The 22,027-nt window shown below is 48.6% G+C and overlaps 2 protein-coding genes across 6 annotated transcripts in view; one reads left to right on the forward strand and one right to left on the reverse strand.

Annotated features, from left to right (window-relative positions):
- The window catches only part of CYS1 (cystin 1), a 40,917-nt gene that overhangs the window by 11,263 nt on the left and 7,627 nt on the right, over nucleotides 1-22,027 (forward strand). The window contains exon 2 of the mRNA XM_024100562.3: nucleotides 13,464-13,519. Coding sequence (XP_023956330.2) covers nucleotides 13,464-13,519 — 56 coding nt within the window. The remainder of the gene's footprint in view (nucleotides 1-13,463; nucleotides 13,520-22,027) is intronic.
- Nucleotides 10,451-22,027, reverse strand: part of KLF11 (KLF transcription factor 11) — a 45,474-nt gene continuing 33,897 nt past the window's right edge. For 2 of the 5 annotated variants that reach the window (XR_010600053.1, XR_010600054.1), the window contains 3 exons: nucleotides 21,669-21,767; nucleotides 11,742-12,313; nucleotides 10,451-11,088 (listed from right to left, as the gene is read on the reverse strand). The gene's annotated coding sequence lies outside the window, so the exon portion shown is untranslated. Of the gene's footprint in view, nucleotides 17,342-21,668; nucleotides 21,768-22,027 lie in introns of all 5 variants that reach the window. The other 3 variants (XR_010600052.1, XR_010600049.1, XR_010600050.1) reach the window with 2 other exon arrangements.

Genomic DNA, 22,027 nt, shown 5'->3' on the forward strand with positions numbered 1-22,027 from the left:
CAGCATATACTGATATGTGATACCATGCACTATTTTTAGCCTTTTACAAGATGCTGCTGAAACTCCTTGCAGGATTTATCTATCAAACCCAGTACCTTTCTGCCCTCTCCAACTCACTTTTGCCAGTACTCCTGTCCTTCACAGATATGCTCAAGTATTCTAAAGGTATTAGCCATTCACCTAATATCTTTTTCATATCTTTTCTATAATTTCTGATATCCAGCCCTATTGGCTAGTCATATCAATTGGATATTTCACTTAAATATTAGTGAAGAATGTTGACATCTACACCATCACATTAGGCTTCAGAGTTAGCACCACCCTGAGATAAATCAGGGTCAGTTCCCATCTCTCAAAGCACTAGTTTCAGGCTAACTCTTTACAGACTCACAAGAGGCAAGATTCTGAGCCTCTGACTCATGAGGAAACCTGCATGATGACAACACCTTGGAGAGTAAGGTGGTACTCAGGGTAGGAGAGGAGGGCACAGTCTGGCCCTAAGACAGGTCTGCATTGGTTCAAATGGAATACTTTTAAATGACAGCATACAGTCTGCAGAAAGCGAGGAGCCACAAGAAACACCCCAGTGGGTTGGAGGCACCCATGGACAGAGGCTTGTGCACCATTGGCTTAGAATAGTGAGGAGGCTAGGATACAACATGATCATCTACCATGACTTCAAAGATGTCAGCTTGTATCTACACCAGTGGAAAGAAGGGTTTTCAGTTATGTTAATCTAACTCAATTGAGCTAACACAATTGACAAAAGCACTCTCAACTCTCCCCCATCCCAAGTCATTTGAAGAGAAACAAACAATTACAGGGGCTTTGCAAAGAGAATTAACTCTCAGGTTAGGTCAGGGATTTTTTCCTTTGCAACCTGGAGCGCTGAGCATTTTCATCTGAAATTTCAAAGCAGTTCTCATACATGGACTGGTATTATTCTGATTATAGAGATAGGGAAACTGAGGCTAGCAGCAGAGTTAGGAATAGAACCAAAATCTCCTGATTCTTATTCTTTTGGGACCCCTGGATCACTCTGACAGCAGTCACCATTCCTTTTTAAAAAAACGAGGAGTCCTTGTGGCACCTTAGAGACTAATAAATTTGTTAGTTTCTGAGGTGCCACAAGGACTCCTCATTGTTTTTGCTGATACAGACTAACACGGCTGCCCCTCTGAAACCATTCCTTTTTAAACTTCCATTTAATTTCAGCCACCCACTCACCCATCTAGAGCGTGAGTGATCACTCTTGTTTTTCTGTCTCACTTTTCTTTGCTCAGCTCAAAAAGAATATTTGTGGTTTTACAAAAGCTGCCATAGTACAGGACGTGGTGGCAGCTCTCTATGGAAACCAGAAAGGACTGTGATGCCATGGCCTCATTCATCACGCTCCTGGCTTCCTAACATGGAAAATGTGCAAGCAATCTTTTTTTTTTTTTTTAATAGCCTTCTGCAGTGTTATAGTAGCACCTACTTAATAGAGACATAAAGTGATTACATTACAGCACTGCGTATGGGATGGTATAGTTAATGGTAGTATATAATACTTAGTAGTCATAGTCCAATGGATTGTAATATACTTTTAGAAATCTGATTTGGTCCTTTTTACATTCAGATAAGTGCCCTTTCAGTAGATTTGTGTGAAACAGTGTCACCTTGTGGCTGGTTAGCTGAATCTTATTTATGCTCTGTATTTCGTATGGATAGTCCAAAGAGACCTTTTTCATTGCACACAGGTGTGTGCGCACGTACACACACACACACACACACACACACACTTTTTATAGCTACTTTTACATTGGCACTAAATAGTGTTCCTTTTCTTGTTGAAATACTTTTTAAAGTGGAAATAAACAATGTATTTTATTCAACATTATTAAATATCATTTTCAACATTTAAAAATTACTGTTAGTAGTCAAAAGTGCCCTCAAGTCAAGTCCTTCATTCCATGACCAATAGACTAGGAATAGGGAAAACATACTGTAGGGAACAATCCTGCATTGGCAGGGAAATGGATTAGATGACCTAATAAATAGATCTTTTCCAGCTCTAACATCTGTGATTCTATCAACTCCTAGCTACAGCCGGGGGAATGATTGGATGGAAAATCCAAACAAACTGAGATTTTTTTTCAAACTGCCCAACTCCCCTTGTTAATTTCCACAGTTGGATCTTGATGATCCCAAGCTGAACATTTCACTTTTTTTGTGTGTGGATCACAAGCCACTAGTTTTAACACAAGTTTGCAGTTTGGCCGGTGGACAAGCAAACCGTTAGTTGTGTTATAATCTTAACTAAAAAGAACGCTGCTTTCAAAGAGCTTATGTCATCACAGCACAGCTGTGCTGCACTCAAACTGACAGCTGAACAGAATGGCCACCAGGACGCAGAGGTGTTTTTTCTACCAACGTCACTTTCTGGTCTTTACAGAGAGTTTGGTTCACTTCGCTGCTTCTGTACTGTAAATGATTGCTGATCTAAAGCAAAAAAATGGAGGGTGAGGAGGAGGAGGTTTATCAGAAAAAGTTCTAGCTCTCAAACATTTTAGAGGAAGGATTCTCTGGGAGCTCCCCATATTCTTCATTTCCTAAGCGATGCTCCCATCAGCCTCTGTCGTAACACTCCCGGGTTGGCCACAGGATGCTGCTGCAGACTGGTGATATATGCCCCTCTCCAGGCCTTGAGTGCCTTACCTATTGCCTAGGATTCCATTCCACAATGTCACATCTGGTTACATACTAGGCCAAATTCGCCCCTGCAGTAACTATGCTGACTTCAGTGGAGTTTCACCGCAGGGATGAATCTGATCTACTGAGTTCTAATGATTTGTATCCCAGCCAAACTCAGCACCATGTGCCAGAACCTTCTTCCCAACTTGGAAATAGGATGGAAAGAAAACGAGGAGGAGGCTCTGCAGTCTGGCTGAGAATTAGAAAGAGGCTAAAAGCTGCATCACAAGATGCTGACATGACTTAACTTTTCACTTCACTGAAACAGGACAGGTACCAAACAACCCAGTGATTATTCATTTAGCTGCAGGACAGGGACCCACTGGTATTCAAGCCTTGTGCATCACATTAACCCACATTCATGTAAGTTACCTGCTGCATGTGCACCATACAAATTACAACTAACATGAGCACACCTGGGTGGAGTTAGATTTCATTCTATGTCTATTCCACACCATACTCTGGGACATCTCATGCCGTGTGACCTGAACTACTGCTGAGATTGTTTCCTTCTCGTGGTCACTCTGACCGTGACATCTTGCCCATCTGGGATGAACTGAGAGCAGACAGAAGCATGGGCAGAGACCTGAAGGTGTAGACTATATATTACCTTCCTCTCTTTTCTGTTTCCCAGAGGTTTTCTTGAGGCAGTAGATTACATAGTAGTAGATACCTATACTAATACGCATTTGTCTTTGGAAACAAGTATTGCCGCTGAAAGAGGTCCTTACAGAAGGTAGCATAGGTGCTGGAACTAGGGGTGCTGGGGGAACTGCAGCACCCTCTGGCTTGAAGTGCTTTCATTATATGTACAGGGTTTACAGTTTGGTTCAATGGCTCTCAGCACCTCCACTATACAAATTGTTCCAGCACCCCTGGAAGGTAGGAGCTAATTTTGCATTGTGAAGCAGGTTTTACGAACCAGAGACAGTCCTGATGACTAATTAATTCTCTCTTCCGCCCACATAACACGTACAGCTCGCAGTGTGGAGGAGTTAGCCACAGGGGGAAAAATCTGTTGTATAATTTAAACACACCCTTAAAACATCCAGCATCCTCCTGCCTCGAAAAGTGTTGGAAGCTGGGAATGTTGGCTACATTCTCCCAGAGCTAAGAACAGAGTCAAATGCCCCTAGAAGTGTATAGTCCCACTCAGTGCTCATGATTGAGGCTATGCCTACACTGCACACCTTACAGCGGCACAGCTCTTCCACTATGGCAGGGAGCTCTCTTGCCGACAAAATAAAATCACCCCCCAACAAGGGGTGGTAGCTTTGTCTCCCACCGACAAAGCACTGTCCAGACTGGCACTTTTCATCGCTAAAGGGGGTTATTTTTTTCACACCCAAGTGACAAAAGTTTTACCGATGAAAGTGCAGTGATACTGTCGTTGGAATGAAGTGCTCTTTGCCGCTTTACCACTGGGGCGAGATTCATACCTGCTTGTGCAAGGAGCTGCACGCTCTCTGTCCACTGAGGGAGAGCAGGCTGCGTTTTCAGTACTGCCTTCTCACAGGCATTACTGCATGGGATGCCAGCTTTGTGCTATTGTGGGGCAAGTCACAAGGCCCTTCTGCTCCCCATCCCTGAACAGTGCCGCCCAGTCTTTGGGTGCTATTCTGGTCGTCTGTAGTGGAGGGGATGATGTGATGTTAAGCACCCCTCTGGCAGAGTGTCTTCCTCCCGCCCTGCAGGAGGAGTTCAGCGGGTGGCTCTGGCCCTTTGTCTCTAATGAGAATCTCCTGCACGCTAAGATCAGGGTATGTTCCACAGCAGCAGAGACAGGAAAGGTTCTCCACTCTGAGACACAGCTTCCTGTCAGACCATGGGTGCCAACTCCATGGGTGCTCTGGGGCTCAAGCACCCACCGAAAAAAATAGGAGGTGCTCAGCACCCGCAGGGCCAGATTAAACTTTTGGGGGCCCCTGTGCCTGGACTATTGCCCTGCCCCCAGCTCCACCCACGCTCTGCCCTGAGGCCCCACTTCTGCTCAGCCTCTTCCCCCTACCCCGCCCAGAGGCCCTGCCTGTGCTCTGCCCTGAGGCCACACCCCCGCTCGACCTCTTCCACACACGGCCCCGCCCACTGCTCAAACTGGGGAGGCAGAGGAGAACCCACCAGCAAAAACAAAAGTCAGCACCTGGGTGTCAGACTGCTCCTTACACCATTCCCACCAATACCTTGTCCCTTTGGAGAGTCAGGGGGGAGCAGGTTTCTCTTTTCTTCCATAAAATGTGTAGATGGTGCCAAAGTACCAGAGCAAATTCTCAATTTCTCCACACAACCCCGCCAATGGGCCTCTCGCTGACTCATGCGACTGCTTCGTATTAGTCTAAGAAGTCTTCTCAGGCCAAACAGAGCATTGCGAAAGAAAAATAAACAACCTTTCGGGCCTATGTGAATGAAGCTGGGGCCAGATTTTTATAGATCTTTAGGCACTGAACTGCATCTTTAGGCACCTAAAAACCTTTACAAATCTAGTCCTTGGTTGCTAATGGACCAGTGCCACCATCACCCAATTGCCTACCTTGTAAACAGCCCTAACAGAGAGGCCAAGGATTTGCAAGGTCACAGGTACCAGACATCCATCCCAGCCTTGAGGCAGTCATTACTCACAACTTGTCTGCACACACTTTTTTCACTAGCGTAACTAAATCAGTATAAAAAACAGCTGTAGTGAAGTCAGTGTAACCCCCTCTTATGGACACAGCTATCAGTGGTGTAGCTAGGGGGGAGCAGGGCAGCGGCCGCTTCCCCACTGAGCACAAATGGCACCTGAAGGGAGCAGGGAGAGTGATCAAAAAAAAAAGGCGCCACCTGCTGAGGCGCTTTTACTCACCCGGCGGCACTTCGGCGGCGGGACCTTCACTCGCTCCGTGGGTCTTCGGCAGCATTTCAGCGGCGGGTCCTTCAGTGCCGCCGAAGACCCGGAGCGCCGCCGGGTGAGTAAAAGCGCCGCAGCGGGTGGCGCCTTTTTTTTTTTTATCGCTCCCCCTGTTCCCTCCATCTGGCTACGCCCTTGACAGCTATATCCACATAGAACTGCCTCCAGGCAAGGGGGATGCACAGATCTAACTGAATTAGGGTTGAGCTCAATTTAGTTTACTGGTGCAAAACAGTATGTAGAGCAGCCCTTACTGAGCTGGAATTAAACAGGTGACTAAGCGTATGTATGATTACACTGTAATGACGGCATGTGAGTGTAGCTCAAATAGCCATAATGCTAGCTGGGCTAATCTAGCTAGCTTGGGCACCGGAACAGTTGTGGCAGTGCCCGCTTCAGTGTGGGTTAGTCCTGTGAGTAAACTTCCCGTGCTTCTGTAGCTTCACTGTTCGGGCACCCAAGCTACCTAGATTAAGGGTATATCAACACTGCAAGTGCTGCAGTGTAGACCCGTACTACAGCGACAGAAAGGGTTGTTCCATCGCTGTAGTAATTCCATCCCCTGGAGAGGTGGGCTCCCCTCGATCTAGCTGCATCTACAGAGGGGATGAGTCGCCCTATGCCACACAGGGCATGACATTTTTCACAGCCCTGAGCGATGTCGTAGGTCAAGCTAACGTTTTAGGTGTAGACCAGGCCTAAAGCTAGCTCAGGTGTGTCTTCCTGCGCTGCAGTCACACCCACTGTAGGCATACGGTAATGTAAGGTGCTGCTCCTGATTAAGTAATCTCTCAAACTATCTGGGCCTGAAAAAGCCAAGCAAAGCTGAATTACCGGCTGTAAGCTGGGCAGGAGGGTTTAATGTTATGCTTTTTTTTTTTCCCCCCTTTGCAGTCTCATTTTTCCAAGGAAAGCCTTTTCTCTTTCCTTCTCTGGAGACAAAGCTACTTTTTCATTTTCCTGGAAAGAAAATGAAAGCCAAGGCCAAAGTCTGCTCACCATATGCAGGTTTGTCCATTTCGTGTCAGCTGGACCCTTCCCCTGAATCAGGTTAACTCCTGGGAATCAGGATTGGCTGATTCAGGAAAAAAAAAAATTTAATTAAAAATTCAAATTGGCCTGGCTGGGTGTGAGTGTTATTGGAAGCAACCCTCCTGTGAGAGCAGAAAGACAGAAGGAATTGGGGGAAAGAAAGATGAAAAGGAAAACACTGGCCTTGACATTGTTCTCAATAGCATAGCACATCTGGCGAGGCTGCTGAATTTTCATTTTATTACAAATCAGTATCATTGAGCCTAAATAAACACCCGGGTCTGATCATGCCTGAGTTTTAACTACATTCATATTTGACTGGCCTCTAACTCTGTGCTTTGTAAACCCCATGATTCAAACACCCCTGCCCCGCCCCCACTCACTCCATCCCCCCTCCCTCCGTCGCTCACTCTCCCCCACTCTCACCGGGCTGGAGCAGGGGGTTGAGGTGTGGGAGGGGGGTGCAGGCTCCGGCTGGGGGTGTGGACTCTGGGGTGGGGCCAGGGATGAGGGATTTGGGGTGCAGGCAGGGGCTCTGGGCTGGGGCAGGGGGTTGCGGTGTGGGGACGGTGAGGGCTCCGGCTGGAGCTGTGGGCTCTGGGGTGGGGCCAGGGATGAGGGGTTTGGAGTGTAGGAAGGGGCTGTGGGCTGAGGGGTTCAAAGTGCGGTAGGGGGTGCAGGCTCCGGCTGGGGGTGTGGACTCTGGGGTGGGGCTAGGGATGAGGGATTTGGGGTGCAGGAAGGGGCTCTGGGCTGGGGCAGGGGGTTGCGGTGTGGGGACGCTGAGGGCTCCGGCTGGAGCTGTGGGCTCTGGGGTGGGGCCAGGGATGAGGGGTTTGGAGTGTAGAAGGGGGCTCAGGGTTGGGGAAGGGGCCTAGAGGGGGTGCGACCTCCGGGAGGGAGTTTGGGTGCAGGAGGGGACTCTGGACTGGGCCAGGCGGTTGGAATGCAAGAGGAGGTTCGGAATGCAGGGCCCTGGTAGCACTTACCACAGCTCCCACAGGTCCCTTCAGCCCCTAGGTGCATGGGTGGCCAGGGAGGTTCTGCGCACTGCCCTCGCACCCGCAGGTACTGCTCCTGCAGTTCCCATTGGTTGTGGTTCCCAGCCAATAAGAGCTGCAGAGCCAGTACTTGGGCAGGGACAGTACGCGGAGCCTCCCTGGCCGCCCATGCATCTAGGGGCTGCAGGGACCTGGCAGCCGATTCCAGGAGCCGTGCAGAGCTCGGGCAGGCAGGGAGCCTGCCTTAGCCCCGGACCCCCGCTATGCTGCCAGCCGGACTTCTAACGTCTGGCGCCGACCAAAGCCGCCACAGTCCCTTTTTGACTGGGTGTTCCAGTCAAAAAACGGACATCTGGCAACCCTAGGCCTGGGTGTTGTATTCCTGGGATCTGTGCATAGATAGGGCCCTTATGTGAAACAGCTGAGGGTCAGCTAGTTGTGTGGCAGCGCTTTCCTAGACCCCACAGAGATCTGCCTGGGGATAAAGAGCAGGTAGTGGGTGAGTAGGATCAGGGCAGGCGCAAGGAGGGTATTCATTGTCCCACTTGCCAGCCCTGCAGAGATTCTCCCAGGTGGATACAACAGCCCAGTATTTCAGTGCCCACCCCCTTCTCTGGGGTGAGGGTCCCTCTTAAAGGCAGGGCTCAAGGATTAGCTGCTAGTTTTGGAAGCCCTGTGCATTGATTGAAGTGACAACAGGGCACATGGGGAGGAATCACTAGAAACTCAGGCAGCTCAGAGAAACAGGGCCTCTGCTTCATTGCTTTTGACTCTCCCAGGATCCATGCAGATTCCTGGGGACCCCAGGATTTAGGCGCTGGCCCTACAGCCTGTTCCACAGAGGAGCAAACCCTGCCCCTTCCCGCCCGCCCGAACAAGTGGGAACCTTGTAGAGATTTCCTCCCCTTTGTCCTCTCTTGTAGGTTTCTTGTGGAGGGTGGGTCTCTAGTCCCTCTCTAATTAAAGAAAAGATGAACTGAGAATGGGAAACTCTCCCGCACCCATTTCGTTTCTTGTCTCACTGAAAACATGAACATCAACGCAACCTTCTTCCTGCAATCACTGTGTGATGAACACTCTGTAAGCAAATCTGCATAGTAAGTAACAAGGAAGGAAGTGCTTCCATTTAAAAAAACTAAATGAAAATGCACTGTAAGGCCTTGGCTACACTTGCAGATGTACAGCGCTGTGACTTAAACCTGACTTCGTGCAGCTGAGTAGGGAAAGCGCTGCAGTCTGTCCACACTGATAGCTGGCCAGAGTACTGTCTTGGCCACATTTGCGGCAATTGCAGCGCTATTGGGAGAGGTGCATTATGGGCAGCTATCCCACAGAGCACCTCTTCCCATTCTGGCGCCGTGGGTTGTGGGAAGGGGGCGTGGGTGCCGGGCATTCTGGGTCCTGTCCCAACGCCCCGTAATGCATCACTTCGCATCCCAGAAATCCCTTTGTTTCCGTCCATCTTTGGCGCCATCTTTCAACGGTTTCTGTGCAGCGCGATCTATCTGTAGGAAATGGAGCCCGAACTGCTGAGGTGTATGCTGACTTATCTTGCCAGCACGTCATGTTTGGCTGTCGAACTATTCCTTAAGATCCAAAGTGACAGTGAGAGTGAGGAGTCCGAGTGGTGGGATCACATCGTCATGGAAGTCTGGGATGATGAGCAGTGGCTGCAGAACTTTTGGATGAGAAAAGCCACTTTCATGGGACTGTGTGAGGAGCTCGCCCCCACCCTGTGGCGCAAGGACACAAGATTGAGAGCTGCCCTGCCAGTGGAGAAGCGGGTGGCTATTGCAATCTGGAAGCTGGCAACTCCAAACAGCTACCAGTTGGTCGCAAACCAGTTTGGAATGGGAAAGTCGACCGTTGGAATCGTGTTGATGCAAGTTTGCAAGGCCATTAATCGCATCCTACTCAGAAGAACTGTGACTCTGGGTAACGTGCAGGATGTAGTGGATGGCTTTGCACAAATGGGGTTCCCTAACTGTTGAGGGGCGATAGATGGGACGCATATTCCTATTCTGGCACCATCCCACCTAGGATCCGAGTACGTTAATCGGAAGGGGTATTTCTCTATGGTTCTCCAGGCGCTTGTGGATCACCGTGGGCATTTCATTGACATTAACACAGGCTGGCCCGGAAAGGTGCATGACGCACGCATCTTTCGGAACGCTTGGCTGTTCAGGAAGATGCAGGCCGGGACTTTTTTCCCAGAGCGGAAGATCACGGTAGGGGAAGTTGAAATGCCCATTGTGATCCTTGGAGATCCTGCTTACCCATTAATGCCGTGGCTCATGAAACCCTACACAGGGAACCTTGACAGCAGCAAGGAACGGTTCAACTACAGGCTGAGCCGGTGCCAAATGACTGTGGAGTGTGCCTTTGGCCGTTTAAAGGCCCGCTGGCGATCTCTGTATGGGAAGCTGGACTTGGCCGAAAACAGCATCCCCGCGGTTATATCTGCGTGCAATATCCATAATATTTGTGAAGGGAAGGGTGAAAGCTTCACTCAAGCATGGACCTCCGAGGTTCAACACCTCGAGGCTGAATTTGCACAGCCAGAGAGCAGGGCTGTTACAGGGGCCCAGCGCGGGGCTGCAAGTATTAGGGATGCTTTGAGGGAGCAATTTGAGGCTGAAAACCAGCAGTGATATCTGGTGCCCTGCACGGGAGTGAAGTGCAGTAGTTCCAATCTTGTGTTTGCTAAGCAGACAAGCAGACTTCCAGTGCCTGTTTATTTCCTGGGCTAAGGAGTCTTTTACTTTATGCAATAATAAAGAATGTTTTCAAAGCCAAAAAATCCATTTATTGAAAAGAAAACCTTTATTTATTGAAAAGAAACAAGGGGGTGGAGTGGGGAACGGTACAATCACAGATTCGCGTATGTCCTGTCTGGAGTGCTGTGCAGTGAGTGCTGCACTTCAGGATAGCTATACTGCATGGTGATGGGGGTTGAGTGCAGAGGGTAAGGGTCATGATTTTCAGGGCTGGGTGGTGAAGATACTGGTGTTGGAGGCAGCGGGTGGCGTGAAGAACACGGAAGTTGGGGAAAGTGGGTTGGAGGTGACAGTTGGGCACAACGGAAAGAGTTTTGGGACAAGGGCTGTAGGAGGGGGTGGCGTTTGCGTTTGCGGTACTGCTCCTCTTTCTGCATGGCTACGAGCTCCTGGATAGTGTCTGTTTGGCGCTCCAGGATGCTTATGAGCCGATCCGTGCTTTGCCGCCTGTGCTCCGTGCTTTGCCGCTGGTGCGCTGTGTTTTCCTGGCGGATCCTGCTTTCTCTCTCCCTCCAGTTCTGTGCTCTCTCATTCTCTTTAATAGATTGCCGCATCACTTCTTGCAGCATGTCATCTTTGCTTTTTCGCGGTCTCTTCCTGAGTCTTTGCAGTCTCTGAGCAGGCGATAAGAGGGACGGCTGAGGTCTCAAGGTTGATGCAGCTGTATAGGCAAAATGCAACATTTAACAGAGGCAGCATTGTTTATACCAGACAGAGTAATGATTCCCCGCGCACTTAAGGAGTAGAAAACACACAGGGTCTACACAATAGCATAATTTTCCCGTCCGAAACAGAGCACACATATCCCACGGGAGCCTCAAAATGGTGAGTAAGGGGGATTGATTGTTTCAGGGCTGCACTATCCTCTGGGTTTCTGTGCCTTGGGGAGAGCCAACAGCTTCAGGGGGCACCTACACTGTCCCAACATTTTCCACAGGAGTTCGTCCTGGACGATATCTCGCTGCCGAGGGTGACCTGGGAAGCAAGGGAGGGTCTTCTACTGCAATGCGGCTTCCGCCCTGGCCCATATGCAGCTTGCCTGTGTGCAGCAATGGTCCCCCCACCCCTCACGGCACAGTGGTGCGGACACGTTAACCTGGCTGGGACAAGGACCACAGTGGCTCTCCCGATAAACCTGCACAAGCGCATTGCACACGTTCTTGATGAGACATTCGAGATTACCGAGGCCGATTACCGCGATGTGATAAACCACATCAGTGCACTATTCCGCATCTAGGCATGCATGCCTAACTCTCTTCTCCCAAAGAGCCTGCACCGAAAAAATTTCTCCCTGAAAAAAAAACAAACGCTTACCGGGAACCTGCTCTTCTGTTTGTCCTCCACCAAGTACCAGCCGCTGCGACTGGCTACCTTCCTCCTGACTCGAGAAGAGCTCCTGGCTTCATGGCTCCAGGGATTCCGGGCTGTCTCCATCCGGCCCACGACCATCACTCCCGTTTTCCTCCTCCTCCTCCTCTTCCTCCCTCTCCCTCCCCACCGCCTCTGAAGTGTCCATGGTGGTGCTTGGAGTGGAGGTGGAGTTAACCCCAAGTATCGCATCCAGCTCTTTGTAGAATCAGCAGGTCGCGGGGGAAGCACCCGAGCGGCCATTTGCGTCGCGGGCTTTGCGGTAGGCACTCCGCAGCTCCTTCACTTTAATCCTGCACTGCAGGGCATCCCGGTCATGGCCCCTTTCCATCATGTCCTTTGATACCTTCCCAAAGGTATCGTAATTCCTACGGCTGGAGCGCAGCTGGGACTGTACAGCTTCCTCCCCACAAACACTGATGAGGTCCAGCAACTCGCCATTGCTCCATGCTGCGGCTCGCTTGGCGTGTGAAGGCATGGTCACCTGGAAAGATTTGCTGATAGCACGCCACGCCGGACTGAGTAAACAGAAAGGGGATTTTTAAAATTCCCGGGGAAGGTAAAGGGTGGGTCACATGGTTGGTTACCTGAGGCCAGGGCAGTAGAGTTTGAACTGATGACCAGAGTGGCTAGAACAGGCATTGTGGGATACTGCCGAATAATGCTGGAGGCCATTCACAGTGCATTGGGTGGCTACACTGGCGCCGCAGCGCTGCAGCTTGCTTGCTATTCCTCTCGGAGACGTGGAGTACATGCAGCGCTGCAACCACGGAGATACAGCGCTGCAAATGCCTTGCCAGTGTGGACAGGGAGTGAGTTACAGCGCTGGGGGCGGCTTTACAGCGCTGTAACTCGCAAGTGTAGCCAAGCCTAAGATGCAGCATTGCAGAGGGTGTTCTATATGACTCCTGCATTGCTTGGTTCCACCCTGCTCTCCACTTGCTCTTTGCAGTAACATCCTCAAAGCATATATTTACCAGAGCTGGAAAACAAGGAGAAAAAATATTTGTAACTAGGATTTCCCCTCACTTGCATCCACTGTCCTTTTAAATTGCTTTTCGTGAACATTTGTGTAAGACAAGTTTCATCCTTTGACAGAAAATGAAAGTTGGGCCTGGGCCAAGATTTCTAAGGGTCACAGATAAAGTCAGCTCTCAGCAAGACAGTTGGTGCCAGCAAGGGGCACAGCGATACCAACTCTCACTACAAGTGCCAGTTGTAGGAGCGATTCCTGGTTTGTACATGGCGGGACGTGCTTCTCCTCAGGGACATGTTCAGACTAGTCAGCTGAGAAGAATCAGGGCAGCTTTCTTTTAACTTCTCTTTAATCACATCACTTCTCTAGGCCTCAATTTACCCATCTTTGAACTGGGAATTATAATGTTCACCTGTCTCACAGGGAAATTAGGAGGCTTAATTAGTTAATGTTTAATGATTTCAGATTTGCAGATCAAAGACACCCAGGCTCCTTAGATGCTGAAGGTGACCTAGTGAGGCTTTTGTAACTAAAAAACAACAGGTCTGTTTCTGGCACCTTGATTGCCTTCATTGAGGTTGCATAGAGTGCTAAGGCAGGGCCAATGTGGCTCTTCACATGCAAAGGTAGCTATATATTTGCAAATGTTTTATTTCATATATGACAACACTGCTCCGTTTATTCTTTTCTAGGCCTCCTTAACAAGAAGCACACAGGACCCAGAGAACAACAACTCCTCCGCCAGTGAGTAAGTAGCATATCAATGTGACGTTTGGCAGAAAGGCACGTCTTCCTCTCACATGTTACATCTTTAGCACCAGGGTGTGACAGTAGCAAATCACTTGATCACATATTGTGTGTCTCAGGGTAGAGAAGGCCCCTTCCTCTTCTGTACCCCACCACACGTCCCTTTGGAGCCCCCACCTTCACTGCTGCTTCCCAAGTACCTCAGCTCTGAAGGAGCACAAATCTCAGAGTTTAAGGCCAGAAGGATACCAGATCACCTTGTCTGACCTCCTGTATGTCACAGGCCACCAACACCAGCCAGCACCTGCACACTAGATCCAACAAATGAAATGAGGCCAAAGTATCACAGCCCACAGGAGACTAGACTGTTGTGTGCCATAGGCAGAGAATAGGGTGGACCGAGGTGCACCAGTGCGCAAGGCCCTGCAATGGGAACCTCTGCAGGGAGGGCCTGAGATGGGAGTAGAGGTTGTAATGGGTGCATGTGGAAGGGAGCAGAGATCAGCAGGAAGAGAAGACTATCCCTGCGAACCTCATAGGTACACATGAGGAGGGCTCCTGTGCTGTGGATATCTGGAGGTCCGCAGGAAAGGGGAATGGAGTCAGAAGAAATTCCACCCACACACTTGCCTGCACCCCCCAGGACACATTCCCTTAGGAGAGCCAGGCTTCAGCCGGAGCACAGCACGGAGTTTCAGTCCTGAACAGTCTTGGGTGCAGAGGAAGGGAGATGGGTCATGTGGACTTCAGAAGGTCCTCATCCTTAGGGCAGCAATCCATTGGACCTTCCAGCAGCTGGGCAGGGCCCTGGGGAGGAAGGGTGATCTAGGGAGTAGTGCACTAGACTGGGGCACAGGAGAAGTGTTCAATTCCTGGCTCACTCACAGGCTTCCCATGTAATCAGAACAAGTCACTAAACCTCCAGTCTGTAAATGGGGTGATAACCTTTCCTGTGTAAAGCAGTGATAATGTTTCCAGACTTCCTGGATACATTCCACAAATGACTGGTTGTGAGGAGCTCAGATACTGTGATGACAAGGACCACACCAGTATCTGGCTAGAACAGGCCACAGAGAACTGAGGGCTAGGTCCCCACAACACAGGTGCAGGAGTGCTGGGTGCCGCCCTGCTACTCTCTTGTGCCCGGGGGGATATTACTACTTGCACCAGTGCAGTCACACAGGGGCAAACTGCAGTGGCCCAGCTCTCTTGGGTTGATAAGGCTTATGAGATAACTTCCCTTTCAACTGTACTCAGGTGAGCCGAGCTGCCCTCCTCTTCACGCTTCAGGGAGATTCCTTCCCTTTGGTTCAGTCACACCGAGCAGACACACAACTCAGTGGCCAATCAGCCTCTTCCATGGATTCGTGAAGGCTAGTTGATTAAAATGATGCATGTTTGTATAGCAGTAAAGGAAAGAAAATCTGAAACAGTACGTCCAGTAGCAAGAGCAATGGATCCCAGACTGCTCTCCTATGACTGCCTACAGGGAGGAGCACTGGGAACAGTAAGATTGACATGTGAATGGGGTACTGATGAAAGATTTAAAAAACTCACCCTCTTACACCAAACAGTGACTCTCTTGTTTTTAAGCAGCTTTGTCCCTCCAGAAGGAGGTGTAGATCAGTCTGAGTGAGACTTCTGGCGATCATGCTGTGACCTATTAACCATAGACATCACTGAGGGATGTGACCTGAGAGCACACATGTTGGTGGCACAATCCTTCCTCCCTGCCAGCTCACTCCTTTGCTTTTGAGCCAGTAGGGAATTGAAATTGATGAGAATCCCACTTTCTGAGCAAGATTCTCATCAGCTCCAGTCCCTTGACAACTGACAGGAATGGTGGGCAGTGGTCATAAAGGCAGGCACTTAGTGTAAAAAAAAAAAAAAAAAAAAAAAAAAAAAACCACCAACCCCTCTTCTGATATTTCCCAGCACCCTCATTGGCCTTTGCACCATGATTACAGTTATTCAGTTTTGTCCGGGAAGGGCTGCTGCTGAGCCTTGTGGTGAACTTGATCATGCCAAAAAGTGAGTCAAGAGATTCCCAAAGAGACCAAAGCAGCTATAGGCGCTGGCCAATCCGCACCTCATCTCGAGCCTCCGCAAGGAACTTGCTTATCTTTGAAATACAAAGGAACTAATTGAGATTCTAATATAGAACATGGGTCACCACTGGAAAATTCGTACTCTCACAGGAAAATCTGGAGAATAGTTGGGGGGCCGTCTGGCTGAAGGAGGAAGCAGGCTGGAGCCAGCTACAGGGCTCTGATGAAGAACCAGAACCTTAAACTCATTTACACTAAGGCCACTGTGCTCTGCCAGTTTTAAGAGGTTTTAAAACGGGAGTAAATACAAACTTACTCCCACGTTGCACTGTCCAAAGTGACCTTAGTGTAAATCGCAATCAGGACTATAGGCTTTAGCATCAAGAACTCTATGGGGACATCTACTAAACTAATCATTCTGGCAACAGAATTTCAGTTTTTGGAAAAGTCAAACCAACTAAGTAATGTTTAGTTCCTAGAGTTGTCTTATCTTTCACTGGATCAGATTCTGCTCCATCACACTGATATAAATGGACCTTTGTGGAGTTACTCTGGATTTACATTGGTGTGCCTAAGAGCAGAATCAGCCCCAGGTGGACCGATTCAGGTCTATCACTGATAGCGCCAATCACTGAAGAAATAACAAAACCAATCAACCAAAGGAGAAGAATGAAAAGAAGAAACAAGAAAAGTGGAAAAGCTAAAAAGAAAAAAAGAAGATACAGCCTCATTTGCGGTATCCCTTCCTGAAAAGCAGCTCGACAAAGGCAGTAACTCTACTTTGGATGCTGTCCTGCATCACTCTGTACCCCATAACCACAGCTGTCAGAGATGAGATCCATCCAGATAGAGGCACATCCACAAAATAATGGAGTGAGTTGTGAGAACTTGTAGCCCTGGAGGCTTGAAGATCCAATCTTAACAGGGCAGACAACACCATAAGGCAGTCAGTGAAGAAGTGGACATTTCTTCTCCAGAGGGCCAGCAATGAACTGGTGTACATCTCACTCAGGCACGGCGGCACCAACATCCCTCAAATGGGTGATATCTGTGACGTTGCGGTGATCACTCATGCCTTCCGACATCCTGGACGCCATGGTGAGGAATATCGCAGCGAATGCTATGCGTGACGTCATCAGGAAGTGAATCACTAGGACCCCCTCCAACCAAGATGTTGCCACCTGCCTGAGCGGACCCCTGGAAGGCAACTTTGGAAGAGATGGGAGAGACTTTGCTTCACTTTGGACTCATGCCCGCAGTGCTACACAACAGCTGGAGAAGCATATTGGCTGCCACTGGACGTGGTGTGAAGAATGTTAGGAACTGGGAGTCCTGGTGCCACAGGTGAAGAATACAGAGCACACAATCATCACTCCGAGAGCTAGGTGATCTTGGATGGAATTGTAGTGCAGCTGCCAGGCTCTGGAATGGGGCTTGCAACTACACAAGACATGAGGTAACATCTCATTGGCATAGCCGTACTTTTTGCATCACTTGTCCCGATTCCCATGGTGGATGGCTCCATGTAGCTGGACGCAGTTGAGCCAGGCCCTGTGGATGAATCTCCAGTCAGCAAATCGGGTGAAACTGTCCCTTGGGAGGTAGTGGTTGCTGGCATCCCACTTGCACGTCACTTTGAAGGGCCTGCCCTCGTCCAGCTTCTGTTTCAAGTTTTCCACATACTGGCAGCGGATGGCATCCTTCAGGAGAGGGACATCTATTTAGAACACATCACCGGACATTGGCAATACCAGGAGAGATGAGTTGGAGTGCCACTGAGAAGGGAAGTTGGAAAAGTAACAAATACTTTTCTGATGGATTGTATTTACTGAGGGTCAACCTATCCTAAATTCTCAATTATTAAGGGACACTATACACTCATTGCTGTGTTTGCTTTCCACAAGCTACTCTTAACATAACTTTTAGTGATGTACCTGAATATTTGGATGCTAATATTTTATCTGTATTGTTAAATTTATTAACCTTAATTCGGGATATTGCAGGTTATATACGATATGTATTTTATGACTTTTAAACCAAAAACTTTGTACTTTTGGATAATTTAAGCATTATGCCCAGATGTATAGGCACTCTTTCCTTAACCTGTGTATTAGATAATTTTAACATTAGCTTTAATAAAAATTTTAAATCAGTTTAGTATTTTAGACACCCTCTGTCAGGGCACTGTGACCTAGCAGCAGGATGGACCAGATGACCTAATATGTCTTTTCCTTTCCTAATTACTATGATCTTATGACCACCTGTAAAGCTTGTATTTCCAGTACCGTGTTTAAGCAAGGCATTGATTTGGTCCTGAGTCAATAGTCACATTTGCTTTAAGAAGGAACTTTAATGATTTATTCTTTACTTTTCTATCCTCAGAAAAAGGATAAATCGGTCTTAAAAAATCCGAAGTTTCAATTCCAGATTTCCTGCTACATCTTCTCTGCAGTGACCATCAACTCCCCACTGGACTGTGGCAAGGGTGTCACAGCAGGCAGTGACCCTCTTTAGTTCTGACAACACAAAGCAGAATCGTGGACGTTAAGGAAAAGGCCTTGTGGAGCCTCTAGTCCATCCCTCTGCTAGGGCAGGATTTCCCATGTTGTACATGGGAGGGGTTGGCAACCTGCGGCACACGTGCCAAAGGCGACACGCAAGCCGATTTTTACCGACACATTGGCTGGGGTCCCGGCCGCCGCCCCCACTCAGCCCGCTGCCAGCCTGGTGAATGGAACCCCAGGCCGGCAGCGGGCTGAATGGGGCCAGTGGCTGGGACCCCAACTAGCAGGAGCCGGCAGATGGAACCCCAGAACGACGTCTGCTCAGCCCGCCGCCAGTCTGGGGTTCTGTCTGCTTGTAGTGTATTAAATTTCTCTCCGTAGGAATGTGCTACTTGCGGAGCACAAGGACTGACGGCCGTAAGTAGTACACCGTAGCACATTTCTATGGGGAGAAATTTAATACACTACACCCAGGTAGGGAAGGCTGTGCCTCCCCAAACAGCCCACCTCCTATCTGCCCCCTCCCACTTCCTGCCCCCTGCCTGCCCCCCTCAGAACCTCTCATCCATCCAACCCCCCCGCTCCTTGTCACCTGACCGCCTCCTCCTGGGACCACCCCACCCCTATCTGCCCCCCTGGGACTCCACACCCCCCCATCCAAGCCCCCCTGCTCCCTGTCCCCTGACTGCCCTGGCCCCTATCCACATCCCCAAGACCTGACAGGCCTCCCGGGACTCTCACGCCTATCCAACCACCCCTGTTCCCTTACCATATCACTCAGAGCATCAGGACTGGCACCCCTAAGTAGTACACCATAAGTAGCACATTCCTATGGGGAGCAATTTAATACACTACACCCGGCTCCACTCAGCCCGCTGACAGTCTGGAGTTCTCAAAATACGTTCTTCCACCTCTTATCAAAAATTACTCTACAATTAACTTAAAAACTTGGTTTGTATATTACAGTAATTGTTAAAAAAAAAGTGTTTCTTAACATTATACATAGGTTTGATGAAAGAGAGTAGTTATACTTACGTGCCTGTGCTTAATTTGTGTTTTCGATGATTTACCTTCTTAAAAAAAAAAAATCTCGCATGTCTCATGCCCAGAAAGGGCATTTGCATCCCCAGGGAGTGCATTCATCCCAGGTTAAGAACCACTGCACTAAACTGATAAGATCTTCATTTTAATTTAATTTTAAATGAAGCTTCTTAAACATTTTTAAAACCTTGTTGACTTTACATACAACAATAGTTTAGTTATATAATATAGACTTAGAGAGAGAGGGACCTTCTAAAAACGTTAAAATGTATTACCGGCACGCAAAACCTTAAATTAGAGTGAATAAATGAAGACTCGGCACATCACTTCTGAAACGTTGCCGACCCCTGACCTAGTGTGTTTCTCAAGCAAAGGAACTCCCGCTATTTTTCCTTGTGGGAGATTAATTCACAGCCTAATGCATCTTGATAACAGGAAATTTTCCTTGTATTTAGTTTAACTTGTCCCATCTCACATTGTATCCTATTTACTGTGTATCCTATGGCCTCTCCATAATTGTTCTTCCTCCTTGGCATTAACACCCTTAAACTAGATGTAGTCTCCTCTCCTGTTCCCCTTCTTCAGTTAAATTAAACATGTGCTTCTTTTCAGCTTCTTTCACTCAGTCAGTCCACTCTGCCCTGTAAGCATTTTTGTTACTTTTCTCTAAACTCCCTCCATACTGTTAATATTTTCCTAGTAATGAGGTGGCTAGACATGAGCACCGTATTCCTGGTGGAGTTGCGCCTTTTTGTGCTGATCTGTTCCACTGCAAACTCCTATCTTGTATGTTGCACACTATTGGCCCTTTTCCTGCTGCATTATTGCTTTCCAGTTTTCTCCCTCCCACTGAATAGCTGTGTTTTGAATTCTTTTCCCCCAGATGTGTTGACTTGCTATTTTCCAAATCAGTGGAGCCCACAGCTGTTTGTACATTATGTATAGTGCATACCATTGGCAGGTGTGCCAATTGGAGGGGGGGAGGGAGGACACAGCTCCATGGGGGAGTGAAAAAGGGGTAGTTTGTCCCAGAGTGCCTGTTTGAGAGGGCCCCCAAGGTAAATGGCATTGTGACCTGGCACGGTTGTGAAGGAGGGCTGCAGGGCCAAGTTTCAGTGAGTGACTCCTGCCAGGCCAAAGCTGAGTGGCACTGCGATCCCATTCGCCAGCTCACAATGCCTGGAGTGGTGAGCTGTGCCTGAGTTTGGGCTCAGGAGCCAAACCGTTGCTGAGGGGCAAACGTAGTTGTGCGTACCAGGTGAAACAGTTCTGGTGCTTTCCCGTTCCAAGGCAGGAGGTATATTGGTTATCACTGCAACAAAATAGACTGAGCTCAGACAGTTACAATTCCTGATCCTCAGCCACCTAGCCCCAGGGTAAATTAGAGCAGCTGCACCACGAGTTACAGTGCGGGATCAACATAGTAGAGCTCTGCTTCAGCAGACCCAGTCCCACCCAGGCGCTGCCCCCAAAATTCCCCTGACACCCCCCGTCTCTTGCTTAACACTGGGACTGGCTGCTACTAGAGCTGCCAGCTTTCTTCCACCCAAGAGTTCTCCTGTGCAGGGGGAATTCTCTACCAGCTAGCTCTGGCTGTTTTAAGCAGCACAACGAGGCCTTAGCAAACCAGAGAACTCAGACCTTTAGAGTAGAGTAATTTCTGAGGAACCATGTTCTATTCCTGCAGGACAGTATCGGTTTCATCCCTATTAAATTCTAGTGCACATTTCCATGAGAGTTGCGGGAAGAAAATAAAGGCTATGGGGCGGTTTGCTTTTTTCCAGCCATTGTCCTAGCCCATTAGCGTTACGCTCCGCCCTGCTCATTCATTCATGATTGTTTAAAAAGAAAAAGTTGACAGCTGATGTATTTTGCAGTATGTTGGATTTTTTATTTAGAGCACCCCTCTCATCTTAAAGGTCACCGTGAAGACTAAGGCTGTGTCTACGCTATCACTTATAGCGGCAAAACTTGTGTTGCTCAGGGGTGTGAACAAACACACCCTGAGCGACATATGTTTTGCTGGCATAAGTGGAAGCGTGCACAGCACTATGTTGACGAGAGAGCTTCTACCACCGACATAGCTATCGCCGCTTGTTGGGGGTCAACAGGAGAGCTCTCTCCCATTGGCATAGAGCGGCTACATGAGAGACCTTCTAGTGGCGCAGCCTGCAGCGGTAGAGCTGTGCCGCTGTAAGGTCTCCTGTAGATATAGCCTCAGACATCAGGAATAATTAGAAAAAAAAAGTTATGGAAACACTTATGGAAACAATGTTTTGTAGGTTTCGAAATGGAGTCTTGGAAATTTTGCCAAGGGCTCTTTCTTATCCACCATTCAACATTCCTATAAAACTAGCAGAGGGCTGGTCACATGATGAGCTATAATCAAATTTCTACATTTCCCTTTCCTATTATGAAGTATTTGGGCCCTGCACACTGCTTTTAAGTGTTACTCCCATCTCCTATTTACTATATGAAAAAAAATCAAATCATTTCCTCTCTGTTAAAAGAAGGAAATTGAATGAAGGAATCAAGAGAAGATTCATTTGCTAAATACCTGTTGGTGCCAGTAGAACTTGTGGTTGAAGAAACTGTGCAAAGTAAATTACTGCCTCTCGGGTAGGAAATTCACATGACATCTGCCACGCCAGTTGACCTGTTTGAAAAAATAAAGCCATTGTTGACATCTGCAGTACCTGACATTTACACAGCCAGATCAGGGCTTTATTTTTTTTTTCTTCTCCCCCCCACCCCCCAATGGACTAGACAGTGTGACAGACCCAGACCAGTGGGGTACAGGAGTCTGGTAGAGGGCAAATATACTGGTCACTGGATGAGTAGTTTTCTGTTCCCTGAGTGACCAGAGCAGGGGCTGCACTAGAGTAATCAGGAACCTGCTAGAACCAGTTAAGGCAG

The sequence above is a fragment of the Chrysemys picta genome, chromosome 3, assembly GCF_011386835.1.
Source record: "Chrysemys picta bellii isolate R12L10 chromosome 3, ASM1138683v2, whole genome shotgun sequence".
Taxonomy (NCBI): domain Eukaryota; kingdom Metazoa; phylum Chordata; order Testudines; family Emydidae; genus Chrysemys; species Chrysemys picta.